Here is a 15,936-nt window from a genome sequence, read left to right on the forward strand (position 1 = left end):
AAAGGTAAAGGTGGGTCCTCCATACTTGGCTGCTAGTTCCCCTTGTTTCCTTGAGGACATGTACATTTTCCCATACTGTGGCTAGATTTCACTTGTGATTCTTCCAGCGCACCTCAACACCTTTGCTTCAAATAGCCTGGGCTCGAATCATATTGGATGAAGCTCACAATGTTAAGAATCCCCGAGTGCAGACATCCATAGCTGTGTGTAAGCTACAAGCCTGTGCCCGTTGGGCTGTCACTGGAACCCCCATTCAAAACAACTTATTGGATATGTATTCACTGCTGAAGTGAGTAACTTCTTGTGATTGTGTAAATATGACTCCTGTCTGTATCCCTTCATCATTATTTCATGTCTCATAATAAAGCCTTAGTATGTGCCAGATTATCTTGTTTAGCAGATGGCAAGCCTGTCAACCTTTAAAGGACAAAAGAATAAATATTTATGAGAAAATAGCTGTTGATTGGTTGATATAGGACTTTGATTACATTCAGCCCTTATAAATATGCAAACATATAGGACAGCTTGAATTAAATTATTCTTGAGTCCAGTGAATGTTTTCGGCTACTTCTGCTTTAAAACATATGGTCTAGGGCCAGCACTACAATTTATTTGAAGCAAACAGAAAAGAATGCTGATTTTAAAATATTTCCTTTTGGCTGAGTGTAGTGGGTCATACCTGTAATCTCCACACTTTGGAGGGCTGATGTGGGAGGACTGCTTGAAGCCAGGAGTTCAAGATTAGCCAGGGCAGTAAAATGAGACCCCATCTCTACAAGAAAATTAAAAAATTAGCCAGGTACAGGGGTGTGCACCTGTGGTCCCAGCTGCTCGAGAGGCTGAGGCAGGAGGATCGCTTGAGCCCAGGAGTTCAAGGTTGCAGTGAGCTAGGATTATGCCACTGCACTCCAGCCTGGGTGGCAGAGTGAGACCTCAGTCTCTCAAGAAAAAAATTAAAAATAAATAAAATACTTATTTTTATTCGAGTCAGCCATAATAGGATGTGAAATTTCTTTCTTAGCCCCTGTAGCTTGAGGAACAAATCCTAGCTGTTGGTTATATGTCTTGTTGTGACAACGTAGGTGTTGTTACTAGGAAAACTCACATTTTTATAATGTGGTTTTGTTATTGACTTACATCCTTTTGATCTGTCCAGCAGAGGTTTGCTATGAAATTCACTTTTTAAAGTGATTGGATGACAGATGTAACAGAAAATCTGATTTGTGTTTCATCTTACATCTTACTTTGAACTTTTATTCCATTCTCCCTGACTTCTCCTTCCCTATTCTGTGCCCTTCTTCCTCAACAAAAAAGGTTTCTCCGTTGCTCTCCATTTGATGAGTTCAATCTGTGGAGGAGTCAGGTTGACAATGGCTCAAAGAAAGGAGGAGAACGGTTAAGTATTTTAACCAAGAGCCTTTTGCTGAGGAGAACAAAAGACCAGCTGGACTCTACTGGCAGACCTTTGGTAATCAAGTTTATACCTGTCCCTGGGGGAGGCCGGGAAGGAGCATGACTGTGTCCTTGTCTTGGGTTGAACAGCCATCTGCTTTGCTTCAGGAGCCTCTGACTCTCCCATCCTCCTGTGAGGAGGCCCCAGGGTTGCAGTTCCTTGCCTAGTGTCACAGCAATCCAGTTGTACTGTATGTTGGAGCAGTCCTGTGTTTAAGAAAGGGTGGAAGCTGCATTCCAGGGGTTGACTAGCTCTGCAGTGTCAGTATGTGGGGAATTTCTTCTGTAATAGGTAATTCGTATAGCTTCATGCCAGCTTTTTTTTCGTTTGTTCTTCCAGGTGATACTGCCCCAGCGTAAATTTCAGTTGCACCATTTAAAGCTTTCTGAAGATGAAGAGACTGTTTACAATGTGTTTTTTGCAAGATCAAGGTGTGTGTATTAAAGAAGCACCTTCTCACACACACTGTTTTATTCCTGTCTTTTCTTGGGAGTGAGTTGAAGGTCAAATTTCCACAAACTTTATTTGTGGCATTATTGATTAGTTGGATGTCTGTATTCCTTTTTTTTTTTACTCCATTTTTCTGCTTCTCCCCTCCCCAGCTTACCTCTGTCTCATACACACATGGAAGGCAACATTTTGAATCTACTTTTCATTGACTTCTTTGCATAGCATAGGGTATGGTCACCATATACTCAATCTGCCTGGTCCTCATGGGGCTGTACTGAATGATGATCTCTCTTCGACATTTGACCTGTCAGCCAGCATCTCACTGGAACTTTAAAGAGACTGCTTTAATCCTTTGTGTCATCTGTTCTTTGCACTGTCTCTTGAACTCTTATCCTTCCCTGAATTCCAGATTTACTGTCTCCTATTTGGTACCTCTCATTTACGTTTCTAATGTAAATATTTTTTTTCTTCTTTTACACCTTATATTTATTAGCTTATTTTTTTTTAAAGATTGGTTTTTTAAAATAACTCTTTTGCATTACCTTTGGCCATTACTTCTTATGAGCTTGGCATCATTTAACAAGTCCACTTATATAATTTGTCAAGATCCCACTGCAGGCACAGTTAAGCAGGTCTTAGTGACCATTATACCTGCATTTTTTTTTTTTTCTTTTTAATCTGAGGCAGGTCAGCTCTGCAGTCCTATCTAAAAAGGCATGAAAGTAGAGGCAACCAATCTGGAAGAAGCCCTAATAATCCATTCAATAGAGGTAAGCTGTAGAACTCTCATAAATACATATGACTGATGATAATGGGGATTTGGATTCAGTGACACACAGAAATGTGAGGTTATGAATCCCTGGTATCAGAGATTTGACCTTAACTAAGACCCTCAAACCAGAGTAAAATCTACTGATCTGTGAACATGAGATCTGGTGTTTGTTTAACTTCTTTTTAATTGTTCCCTAAATCTGCTTTATTAAAAGGCAGGTAGTTCTATAAGGAAAACCGATATTTCATTTGGCCTAATTGGCATGGAAGTGAGTGATAACTATATTATTGAGTCTGAGATCAAACACGGTTAAAGTAGCCCCGTGTAGTTCCCAGCTCTCTCTGTATTTCTCTTTTAAATCCCGTACCATCCTGTGGCTTGTCTTCCCTCTTGGAAGTGGCACTGGAGTTTGGGTCCGAGGAGCCTAGACACCCTGACGCAGCAGACTCACCGAGATCCAGCACCGTCCACATACTGTCCCAGTTGCTGAGACTGCGCCAGTGTTGCTGTCATCTTTCTTTACTGAAGTCGGTAAGAAAAGCCCTCAGCCTGCTGTCATGTAGTGCTCCAGAGGGGCCACCGAGAAGTCAGTTTCACTCTCCTCCAACTGGAATCCAGTCTGCTTGATCAAAGGAAATGCTGTGTTGGTTTTTCTGTTTTTGTTTTTTTGGTGGGTTGGAGAAAAGGGGGCTTATTTATTTTGCTTTATGTCATATTAATCTTGATAATTCCTATGGCATCAAGAATAGTGTATTTCTATTGTTTATTTTGTTTTAGATTAACTGTTTAAGAAAGGAAAATGACATTTTGTTTAAAAAGAAGCCTTTTGTGAATGCTCTGGTACTTCAGAATGTTACAAAGCTAATTTAGTTCTCGGGGTTTTCTGCTTTCAGGCAGTATTGGAGTTTTGGGTTCCAGTTATAAAAACTCAGATAGTTATACAAACTGAAAAGTTGCCTCTACATTGGATAGAGGCACATCCAAAATTAAGAGGAGTATTTTATTCATTTGAGGAGCTGTAATAATGTATTCTGATTATCAATATCTCAACTAACTATATTCTAGCTTGGAAAAATAGAATGATTATGTCATCTGCCTGGCAAGTCTTTAAAAAGTTCCATCATTGGGTTTATCTTTAATCTGGTGAAAAAACTTGCAAGATCACACTTTAATCAAGGTGTCTTGAGGAGTTACTGCTGACAAATTACAAGACATTTTGTCTGTGAAGTGTTAAACTATCAGAACATCATCAACAAGTAACAAGGTTTGCTGCCTTGACTTCCAACCGCTCCTGTCCTTTTTTATTTGTTCAGGCCCTGGATCCAGTGGAACTGAAGGGTGAAGGTCTCGTCCTTTCCCTGGAAGAACAGCTCAGTGCTTTGACCTTGTCAGAACTCCGTGACTCAGAGCCGTCTTCCACTGTTTCCCTTAACGGCACCTTCTTTAAGACGGAACTTTTTGAAGATACGCGAGAGAGCACCAAGGTACTTTTTGTCTCCTCTATAGTAGTAGAGAGACTTCGATTCCTCACACATTTTCCTGTGTGACAGCACCTCATTTGTCCAAGTGGGAACAGCCATTTGCCAGCAGAGCTAGAGCCATCAGATTCTAGCTGATCGGATTCTCCCTCCAGTCTTAAAGCTTCATTTATTTCACAGATAACACTAAAGCCTTACTACATAGGGGGCTTTCAGAGAGTAATTTGGGACAGCCCCAGCATTGCACTGAAGCAGGTTTTCTGTCGTGGGTCACCGGGGAGCTTGCCAGGTTTGTGCTAGGGACGGGGCCTATGCAAGTGAGCATTTGTTTAGAGAAAGCTTAAAAGGAAAACAAAGGCTTCACTCTAGAGACTGTGTCGTACATGTGAGTGCCAATTGCTCTGACTTTGAAAGACTTCCATATGTGAGTAGTGTTTCCTACAGAGCCTTCTATCTTCATTAGTCATTCTGCTCTGTTTTCATCAGAGCTTTTTAAGGCAGAAACATTCTGCTGGAGGAAGGCTGACATATGCCGTAACCTGAGTCCTGCCTATCTGCTGGCTTGAAATGTGCTTCATCATCCTGCCTGTCTTGAAAGTGGGGCTTGTTTCTCTCTCAGCATCTCAAGCTGCCATTCTTGAGCTCAACCTCTCTTCAAAGGCTTTTTTTGAAAAAGTGTATTAATACCTAGAAAGGAGGTCACTTCCAGGGGAATGGCATTATTTTTTAGAAGAAATGCTGCCTTTTAATTAATATTTTAAAACATTTACCTAGGTCTTTACCACTCATAGCTGAGAGAAACATAAGAAGAGCATCCCATGTGGCCAGAACACACATGCTAGTGCCTTCAGAGTGAGCTACTGGGCTAAAACTTATAGTATTGCTCATCATTTGTGTTCCTTGTTTAGTTAAATGCAGGCAATGTTTATTCACAAGTTTTCTTAACATAGGCCCATTAATAGTTGAAACCACGTAAGGTTGTTTCAAGTAGGGAAGGAGGCTTCTTACTGGAATTTGACCCTGGCTCATGAGCCACAAATCCAGCCCCCCTGCTGCAGTTTTCTCAAAACACCATGGCCAGCTTTTTCATGTGGGAGTCGCAGCGCCCTTCCGCAGTCTCAAGTTGCCAAGACACCAGGCACATCAGTGTCTCTGTTCTATTGTTAACTAAATAACAGATGTACCTGCTTTTCTGTCTGCTGATTTGAATTGTACAGTTCTGTGACTCACTTCCTGCCTAGGCAGCAGAATGTTAAGATTGGAAAGCAGCCCCATGGGGTGACCACTGGAACGACATCCTCGAATGTGGGAGCTCAGGGCACCTCAGAATTTATCTGGCCTAAGTCCTTCTTTTCACTGATAAGGAATCTGAGTCTCAAAGAGGTTCAGCCATACGAGGACAGAGGAAGAACTTCTGTATATTTATCTCCTGATTGATTTACAGTCCAGTTTTCTTCCTTCTCCAGCATTCTGGGGGTGAACTCTGGGGCCCTGAGAGGCTTTTGGAAGGTTTTTCACATGAGCAGCTGGGAAGAATTAATCCAGCTGCACTCCAAAGTCATGCCCCGTGCGTTCTTACTGCCAGCTCCCCTGTGGACTCAAATGCACCCTAAGGGTTCTTGGGGAATATCCAGGGAGCCTGTTCAGAAGCTTTAACAATCGTTCCTCCGTCTGGAGAGGTCCTTTTCAACAACATTTGGTACAGGCCGTAAAGTGGGTAAAACTCTTTCACTTTCTTCTTCAGCAAGCATTAAGAGAGTACCTTCTCTGTTTTGGCCATGTGTGTACTCACAGCCCCTCACACATGGCCGAAACAGAGAAGGTACTTTCCTAATATTTGCCTCCCTGGAGTGTCTCAAGTCCTGGAAGCAAGAGATAATAAGCAACTAATATATAGTATGACAAGGACTGTGATAATAGAAACAAAAGGTGCTACGACAGTACATGGGCAGTAGGCATCTAACCCATACTTTGGGGGTTGGGAGGACCTCCACTGACACAAAAGGGTGTTCTAGGCAGAGGGAACAGAATGGATGGGATAGCCAAAGTGTGATTTATGGGAAGAATTTTGGTGTGATTGCTGTGTCGTTTGAGGAGGGCATAGTGAGAAACGAACCCAGAGAAGCAGAGGCTGGAGCAGCAAGGATCCGACAAGCTGCCTTGAGGAGCTTGGCCTTTATCCTCAGTGGGAAGCTATGGAAGGGCTTTAGCCAGAGGGGTGAAGTGACAGACTCACATTTTAGGAAGAGGTTTCTGGCTACAGAGAGGAGGGTGGAATAGAGACAGGTGAGGCTAGAGCACAGACGCCATCTAGGAGCCTGCTTCGCACGGCAGGTGAGAGGAGATGGAGAAAAGTGAATTGCTTAAACATACAGTGTTGATGTAACCTTTTCCCAGATTTCATCTCTGTTGGCAGAATTGGAGGCAATTCAAAGAAATTCAGCGTCCCAAAAGAGGTAACTGCGTTTTCTCATTATCCAAGTATTGGTCATAATTATGTGAGAAAAGTTGATATTGCCGAGAGTTATAAATCAAGGACTGTGAGTCATGCTCAGCAGAAAGCACTGAGGTTACAGCACACATTCCCTGTGATTTCTGATTAAAATATTTGTGGTGCAAATTAAAACGGACATCCCTACAGGATCAGGGTAAGCTAAGCATCTGAAGAAGAGTTTAAAAGTAGAAAAGCATATAAAGAAAAGCAAGGGAGTGAGCGGGCGCCAGCAGTGCTGATAACGTTCTTAAGCTGGGTACTTGGATACAAGGAGTTTCATTTTGTCATTTGCTATACCTGACATATGTGCTCTACACCTGCGTTTGTATATGTGAAATAATTCAATATAAAAATGTAGAACTCTAATTAAGACAGCGTGGGGGCAGGGAGGAGCCTTAGCAGCCTGTTGCTCTGGCTGGCACAGGAAGGATTGTCAGTGTCCATTTTGTGCAGGACCACAGATTTCTGGGTGAGCACTAGGCCCCCAAATAAAAGCAGGCTGGAGTCATCACTTTAGTCTAGCTACCACTTTTTTCTGACTTCATTTAGCACCAAATAAATTGTAGCAATGATCTAGAAATAACTGGAAGCATTATAATCTTCAGACATGACCTAAATGTATGCCTTCTCTCTTAGGCAGCAGAAGCCCTTTCCTTGTCAACATTTGATAGCCAGTCTTAAGAATGATGGGGGCATTAAAGCCCTGCAGATGAGTCTGTGTAATCTATGTTAGGGTATTTTTTATTTTATCCTTCTTTCCAGTGTCATTGTCTCTCAGTGGACCAACATGCTGAAAGTTGTAGCATTGCACCTGAAGAAGCATGGACTGACTTATGCCACCATCGATGGCTCTGTCAACCCCAAGCAGAGAATGGACTTGGTAGAGGCATTTAACCACTCCAGAGGCCCTCAGGTACAAGCTGGTCACATCAGAGCTGCATAATTAACTGTTCTGAGTTATATAAGAGAATTCTTTTTGTTTGTTTCATTTTTGTTTTTGGTTTTTTGAGATGGAATTTCGCTCTTGTTGCCCAGGCTGGACTACAGTAGTGCTATCTCAGCTCACCGCAACCTCCACCTCCCGGGTTCAAGTGATTCTCCTGCCTCAGCCTCTCAAGTAGCTGGGATTACAGGCTCCTGCCACCACGCCTGGCTAATTTTTGTGTTTTTAGTAGAGACGAGGTTTCACCATGTTGACCAGGCTGGTCTTGAACTCCTGACCTGAGGTGATCCACCTGGCTTGGCCTCCCAAAGTGCTGGGATTACAGGCATAAGCCACTGTGCCCAGCCATACAGAGAGAATTCTAATATGGCAACTTAAAAATATTTACAGTCTTGATTCCTCCAAGTGTTTAGAATTTATTAGACATGTATTGGGGTACTTTTAAAGAGCACAAATATTCTAAAAAGAATAAAATAGGCCAGTCGTGGTGGCTCAAGCCTGTAATCCCAGCACTTTGGGAGGCCGAGACGGGTGGATCACGAGGTCAGGAGATCAAGACCATCCTGGTAACATGGTGAAACCCCATCTCTACCAAAAAATACAAAAAACTAGCCAGGTGAGGTGGTGGGCACCTGTGGTCCCAGCTACTCAGGAGGCTGAGGCAGGAGAATGGCGTGAACCTGGGAGGCGGAGCTTGCAGTGAGCTGCGATCTAGCCACTGCACTCCAGCCTGGGCGACAGAGCGAGACTCCATCTCAAAAAAAAAAAAAAAAAAAAGAGAATAAAATAGGAGGACTAAAAGGAGATTAAGAGCAGAGCTGGTTAGGATGAGGGGAATTTTTGTAGAGGAGGCAAGTTTTGAAGGATAGGTGGGGTTATGGGATGAGGAAATACGGAAGGAAATGAAAGAACACAGGCATCTAATTATAGATAATAAGGATTTGGAAAGCATTAGTAGAATGATAGGCAGGAGAATTATTATAGCAATGGAGGGGTAGGGACTGATGAAATAAACATAATCTGGTTAATTGAAAGTTTATTGAGCTGATCATCCCCAGGGTTCTAAATTACAGTATTTATATATTTTGGCAGGCACTCAGTTAATTTTTTGAGGTCGACTCACACACACACAAAATGTGATGTGAGACATTTTCTCAAAAGTGAGACATGGGAGATAGCATTATAATGTTTAAAAAAATTTATAACAGCAGAAGGAAATCTGATAGGAACACAGTGCTTATCTGTATTGATCGTGGACTTAAACCTGAGACCAAGATGTGTTACGAGACCAAGTCTGTTTAAAGTTACTGTTGTGTTTCCTTTTGAAGGTAATGCTGATTTCTCTCTTGGCCGGAGGTGTTGGTCTAAACCTGACTGGAGGAAACCATCTCTTTCTTTTGGACATGCACTGGTAATGATTCCGGATTTGTCCTGAGTTGTCACAGCACAGCAAGGAGGCCAGTGGGCTACAGGGGCAGCAGGAACTGACTTCCTATGTTGATTGCTGTGTTCGTATTGTGGAGATGCCTCGCTTTGTATCTGTCTATAGATACAGATCTAAGCAGGGTAGAGGGCTAGTTGACTCCCCTGAATTCCTGAGCTAGCAAGCCTTCAAATGACTACTCAAAATAGTTCATTCATGTTATTGTTAATCTAACATCTGTTTCCATGGAAACTAGGAGCATAGCTTTTCCTCATGGCTAATAGTTAACGTTGCTCATTTTTACCTCTTCTCCAGAATACTGTATTTCAGACATACTTGTTGGGGTCCAAGGAAATTTCAACCTTCGAAAAGAGGAAGAAGCATTACTCCAAAAAGCAAAGGAATAGGAATTTTCTAATTATGTTAGAAATATACTTAATACCTCACCCTTGGATTCATGTATGTAGTGTTAATACCAGGAGTACAACCACATCTTTCGTGGCCACAAAATGAATGTGTGTGTTGCTAGCAGGAAATCTCATAATTAGTACCAGTTTCTGGTTTTCTGGTTATGCCAATCAAGGATTGCTGCACCAGGCACTGTTGCTAGGGATTGTCATTGGTCTAGTTCTCTAGACAGCCCAGATTGGTACAAATAGGTCAACCTGTTATCATCTTCCGGGAGAATGGGTTTAGTTCTTACTTGGGACTCCTCTATACACGTGAGTGAGGAACGCATACTAGGAATCATGCTTTTTTTTTTTTTTTCCTCTGAGATAGAGAAATGTTATCCAAGATTTTAAAGAGGTAAGCTGAGAAACTAATTTGGAGTTACAATGGGAATCAATAAAGAAGGAAACAAATTAAGTCTCCTTCATTGAATCACAGAATATCAAAGTTGAAAAAGGTAGCTATTCAAGATCATTAGCTGGCCCTTCAGTTTCCAAGTAGCAATCTGAAGCCTGGAGGGCTGAGCAATCTGAAGCCCAAGGACATCTAGCTACCTAGAGACCAGACCTGAGTTTTGGTTTCATCTCTGTTACTTAGAGTTGTCAACTGATGATAGCGATAAGAGCTATTATGAACACTCTGACCCTAGTTTCTCACTAGAAACTAGCCAAGAAGGTATCTGGCACCAGCTTGTCTTAGGCCACTATAACCTAGGACAGGGGTTGACAGATTTTTTTTCTTTGAGGCTTTTCAGGCCACATAGGTTTCTGTCACATGATGTGTGTGTTTTGTTTTGCTTTGCTTTCTTTTCTTAAATCCGTTTAAAAATGTAACAATTTTTAGCTACGAAAACAAGCTATGGACTGGATGTGGCCCCTGGTCCATAGTTTGCCACTTCTGATCTAGTATGTCGGTTCCTTTGAGCTTTACCTGTCTTCTAACAGGAATCCGTCACTTGAGGATCAAGCTTGTGACCGAATTTACCGAGTAGGGCAGCAGAAAGATGTTGTCATACACAGGTAAGTAATGGTCCCCAGGACCCAGGACCCTTCTCAACTTGTACTTTGTGAAAGTCTTTCTTTGTTAGGTAGTGTCTTAATAGAATTTAAAGTATTTGGTGATGACTTTATTAATGATGCTCCTGAGGCATACCCTCAGGCAAACCACAGTCAGGGAAAAAACGAGCAATTTGGGGTAAGCTTGAAGTTGGTCACTGCAAAAGAAGAGCAAGTTTGTGTATATGGTGAGGACAGTCCATGAAACGACGCTCCTCTCTTTTATTTTTCTTTTTAACTTTTATTTTGACATAATTTCAGACACACAGAAAAGGTACAAGAATAGTACCAAAAAGTTCCCATATATTATGTGTGCATGTGGGTAGAAACACTTTTCTGGACCACTTGAGAACAAGTCGTAGACCTGATGCTCCTTTGTCCCTAAGTACTTAAGTGTACATTTCTTAAAATTAAGGGAATTCTCTTACATAACCCCAATAAAATGATCAAAAGCAGGTTATTAAAGTTAACAAAACACTATTATCTGATCTACAGATCTTTTCAATCTCACTTGTCCCAGTAATGTCCTTCACAGCAAAAAAGAATCCCAGATTCCGATAGCATGCAGTTGTCATAAGTTTGTCTCCTTTGATCTGGAACAGTACCCCAGTCTTTGTGTTTTATGACATTGACATTTTGATGAGCATGAGCCAGTTATTTTGCAAAATGTCCTCTATTTTGGACCCCCTTGTCTTTAAAAACAACAAAACCTGCCTTAATGCTGCCAGTCCCCTCTCACAATGGCCCTGTTTTTCTCCTTCCTTTTCATGACCAGGTTTCCTGAAGAATTAGGAATCACTGCCTATTTTTACTTGATAACTTCCCATTCATTCCTCAACCTTTGCAAACTGGTTTTTACTCCTGTTGCTGCACTGAAATTGCTCTTGTTAAGGGGCACCAATGACTTCCAGACTTTGCCAAATATAGTGATTATGACAGTCTTCCTATGCTCTCTTCTCTGCTTATTCTGTGCATTCTTTCCTTTACAAATTCCATGCACTCCAGTAAGTCCAAAATTCATATCTTTAGTTCCAAGGTCTCCTAAACTTTAGATCTGACTATCGCAGTCCCTGCTAAATATCTGAATCCGAGTGTCCACATACTCATCTGCTATCCTTTCTTTTATTCATTGTTCATTTGAGCATTCAGCCCATAAAACATACCTTTTGAGCACCCACTATGTAGCAAGTATAATAACATGTTTCAGGTATTCAAATGTTACAAATCAAAATTGATTTTCTCTTCCTATTACCTCAAATCTGCTATTCTTCTGTAGTCACTGTCTTTGTGAATAGTATCACTCTTTATCTAATTATATCTAGCCAGAAACTAGACTCCCACCTTTCTTGCTTTTTCATGTACCAAGTCCTTTAGTTGTATTTTCTAAATGTTTCTGATAACCATTTCTTCCTTCGCATGCCCACTGCCAGGTCCCCCCTTCCCACTCCGCTGAATTCTGTCCTCTGCATCACCACCAAAGGGCTCTTCCTAACTAATCAGTCTGATTGTGTCATCACAAGTTGTATGTACACTTCTCATACTCTTCGGTAGCTCTCACCTCCTATAGGATCAAATCAAAATGTCTTAGCATGACATACACCGCCACCCGTGATCTGGCCCTGCCAGCCTCTTGAGCCTTTGCCATTTTGGACAACACGGTGAATGTGAACTTCCTCCAATACACCATGCTCTGAAACTCAGCCATGGTTTTGCACATCTTCCCATTCCCTGGGGTGCTCTCCTCACTGCTCTCTCTGGCACACCCTTGCCCATCATACAAGTCTCATATTAAGAGTTAACTCTTTAATGGAGCCTTCCCTGACTACTCTGGACACATTTCCTTTTCTTCCTTTTGCACACAGCACATACTTCCATTATAGCACTTACCAGGTCATATTATTATTGTTGTTTATTTTCATGTTTGTCTCGCTTGTGTCCTGCTCCAGAGAAAGACCGTATTCATCTCTCCATCCCCACACCTAGCATAGTGTAGTGAGTGCTTAATCAATACTTTTGAATGAGTGAATGAATGACAACAGTGCCATTTACTTGGTTTGAAAACCCTGTTTTTAGTGTGAATTCACTAAAAAATAGATACTCTACTTAAACTAGCAGAAATTTGATAACCTTTGAGGCCTTATGGACTTACCAAGGTAGAACTTTTCAGGTGAAAGTGGATCTCTATACTTTTTTGGATTGTGGTATCTTTTGCTTATTCTGAATTTTTTCAATTACCTTAGCTTCACAAAGTATTAGAATGTCAATGTGAGTCACATCCTTTCAAAGGGACATATATCTAGTCAAGGTTGTTTGAATCCCTCAAACACGGTTCTTAACTGGACCTAAGAAGACTTAAAGGAAGAAATCTCATTAAAAACTGAAGCATAATAAAAGTTTGAATGTATTATTAGATGTGCTGCTTTGGTTTTTGATAGTTTGCTTATTTTTTTTTGTTTTTGTTTTTTAGATTTGTTTGTGAGGGAACAGTAGAAGAAAAGATCTTACAGCTCCAAGAAAAAAAGAAAGATTTGGCCAAACAAGTTCTATCAGGGTCTGGAGAATCTGTCACCAAGCTCACCTTGGCTGACCTCAGAGTCCTTTTTGGCATCTAACCTCCCATGGATAAGGGCTCAGAATAGCACCATTGCTGGTTTGTATTAGGATCTGGGAATAACAACCTAATCATGAGCCTTGAACTCTGTTCTTTGCATTTCAATTTCACCATCAAGCCTTTCACCTTCCTCAAAATGAGGCATAATCTTATCCCCAGAATTGAGGAGGGGTTATGTTAGCCAATTAGTTAACCAATTATGTTAATACGTCAATTTATTTAATGAGTGGTATGGAAACCATGATTTTTTTAGATAAAAGAAAATATTTTAGAGTTGGATGATTTTGGAAAACAACTCTTGCAGAATTGTACATAAGCTTCAGTAAAGTTAAAAAAGCAGGCCAGGTGTGGTGGCTCATGCCTGTATTCCCAACACTTTGGGAGGCCGAGGCAGGAGGATGGCTTGAAGCCAGTAGTTCAAGACCAGCCTGGGCAACACAGTAAGACCCCATCTCTATGAAGAATAAATAAATGAGCTAGGCGTGGTAGAGCACACCTGTAGTCCCAGCTACTTGGGAGGCTGAGGCAGGAGGTTTTCTTGAGCCCGGGAGGTTGAGGCTGCAGTGAGCTGTGATTGTACCACTGTATCCCAGCCTGGGTAATATAGTGAGACCCTGTCTCAAAAAAAAAGAAAAAAAGCTCAAAAAGTACTGTGTTGCCTATCTCTTCTTAGCTGATGATGGGAGAACCACTATTACTACCTTCTGTAACACAGACGCCATCCTATCTCTTCTTGCCAGTGATGTTGCTCCTGTAACCATCTTTTTGTGGGTGGAGCAGAGAGTCGATCCCTGCAGCCACCCTGCAACCAGCCATCTCTGCAGTTCTCTCAGTGCAGGCAGTTCTTCCTCTCAGACTGAAGGTCAAGGAGATGCTTTGTACATGAACAGATGTTGAGTATCTGTATCATTGTATTGTTTAGTGTCAGTGTATCATTTAGTGTTGTATATCACTCAGTCATTTAATATTGGTTATCACCATATCGTTTAGTATCATTTGGTTCATTGTATCATTTAGTATTTCTGTTATATCATTTCTATTATATGTAGCATTTGTATAATATTTGTGTCATTTTTAATAGTATTTGTATTTTTACAAATTTACAGTATTTGTAGCATTTAGTATCTTTCTTTCATTTAGTATTTGGTATAATCTAATAAATACTAATCCAGTCCGATACTAATCCAATCCAATACTAGTAATACTATTGGTACAATCCAATACTAATAATACTAACAGTAGTATTGACACAATCTAATAAATAATGTGTTTGACAGTGTAGCAGAAATAATGCTATGTGTTCATCAAACCCATTTCCTTTTCCTCCCGGGCACCCAGAGAGACTGTATTTCCATCTTGGCTGCAGTTTGATGGGGTCCGCATCAATAGACTGTGGAGAGAAGTGATGTAAGTCACTTCTAGGCTGCCCTCTACCACTTTTCAAAAGATCATTCATGCTGTTTCTTCCCTCCTCAGCCTATGGGATGCAAAGGAACTGATGGAAGATTACAAGGCCCTAGGGAAGGTGAAGCCACTAGGCTCAGCAGTTCTTAGCCTAGTTTTTGGCCATTAGCCCTTCTATTAGACTAGTAAAGCCTCAGTCCCGGGATGGCTTCCCCATGTGCACTTCCCCCCTCGCACCAGCTCACCTACACTGGACTATGACATGATCAAGGAATCTTTTTTTTTAAGCTACTGAGATTTTTGTGTTGTTTATATAGCAGTTTGTACCCTAATACAAACACTTGAGATTTTATACTTCAGGAAACTATTCAGATCTCCTTCTTCTCATTAGCAATTATTCCAAAAACACTTACTCTGCTAATTTCTGCTAGAAAGAATCACAGTTCTTCTTACATAGAAATATTTCTCTCCCTTGAGTTGGGAAACAAGAGCCTGTGTTAACCCAGTCACAGTGTGGACTGAGGCATTCGGAGCCTGTTCAAGCAGAGGTTTTATATAAGGACAAGATCTAAAGGCTTACAAAGGTAAAGACAATGGCCTGGTTGGAAGAATTCTAGTCTAGAACTGAGACTTGACTCTAGTTCTAGGTTCATCTTAGCTGGGTGTATAACGTTGAAAAAAATTGGCCGAATGCAGTGGCTCATGCCTGTCATCCCAGCACTTTGGGAGGCCGAGGCAGGTGGATCATGAGGTCAAGAGATCAAGACCATCCTGGCTAACATGGTGAAACCCTGTCTCTACTAAAAATACAAAAATTAGCTGGGTGTGGTGGCACGTGCCTGTAGTTCCAGCTACTGGGGAGGATGAGGCAGGAGAATCGCTTGAACCCGGGAGGCGGAGGTTGCAGTGAGCTGAGATCGCGCCACTGCATTCCAGCCTGGCGAAAGAGTGAGACTCCATCTCAAAATCAATCAGTCAATCAATCAATCCTCACTTTCTCTACATTGTGATTTCCTCATTTGTAAGGCGGGCAGTTTTCAGAACTTAGCAGCAGCAAGGTTTCTGATAAGAAGCAAAGGAAGTAATATTGCCTTTTTGAAGTTTTGCTATAAGATAGACACACCAAGGTAAAGATTGAGTCACTTGAGAAGCAGTGGCTCCCAGGCCAGCAAGAATGTACAAACCTGGCTCTGCCATTTGCTGATTGAAATTAGGCAAGTTGCAGATTCCTTGGACATCTCAATCCTTTCATCTGTAAAATGTGTGGATTATCATGTATCTCATGCTCCGCTGGGAATATCATAGCAAATATATATACTATAACATATTTGACCAGATAGATCAGTAATGTCAACTAGAAGGTGTTGGACGAACATTGTCAGTCTCCAGTCAAGCCCTGTTTA

General features: G+C 41.4%; 1 protein-coding gene across 3 annotated transcripts in view; it reads left to right on the forward strand.

Moving 5' to 3' along the window:
- TTF2 (transcription termination factor 2) overlaps positions 1–15,936 on the forward strand; it is a 46,253-nt gene that overhangs the window by 29,146 nt on the left and 1,171 nt on the right. Inside the window, exons 13-24 of one of the 3 annotated variants that reach the window (XM_050778964.1) lie at positions 108–289; positions 1,315–1,468; positions 1,793–1,884; positions 2,591–2,673; positions 3,073–3,206; positions 3,989–4,159; positions 6,551–6,609; positions 7,410–7,560; positions 8,919–9,001; positions 10,408–10,482; positions 12,986–13,168; positions 13,803–14,178. In XM_050778964.1, coding sequence (XP_050634921.1) covers positions 108–289; positions 1,315–1,468; positions 1,793–1,884; positions 2,591–2,673; positions 3,073–3,206; positions 3,989–4,159; positions 6,551–6,609; positions 7,410–7,560; positions 8,919–9,001; positions 10,408–10,482; positions 12,986–13,130 — 1,329 coding nt within the window. In that variant the 3' untranslated portion in view covers positions 13,131–13,168; positions 13,803–14,178. Of the gene's footprint in view, positions 1–107; positions 290–1,314; positions 1,469–1,792; positions 1,885–2,590; positions 2,674–3,072; positions 3,207–3,988; positions 4,160–6,550; positions 6,610–7,409; positions 7,561–8,918; positions 9,002–10,407; positions 10,483–12,985; positions 14,179–15,936 lie in introns of those variants that run through there. The other 2 variants (XM_050778971.1, XM_050778976.1) reach the window with 2 other exon arrangements.

Source organism: Macaca thibetana, chromosome 1, assembly GCF_024542745.1.
Source record: "Macaca thibetana thibetana isolate TM-01 chromosome 1, ASM2454274v1, whole genome shotgun sequence".
NCBI lineage: Eukaryota > Metazoa > Chordata > Mammalia > Primates > Cercopithecidae > Macaca > Macaca thibetana.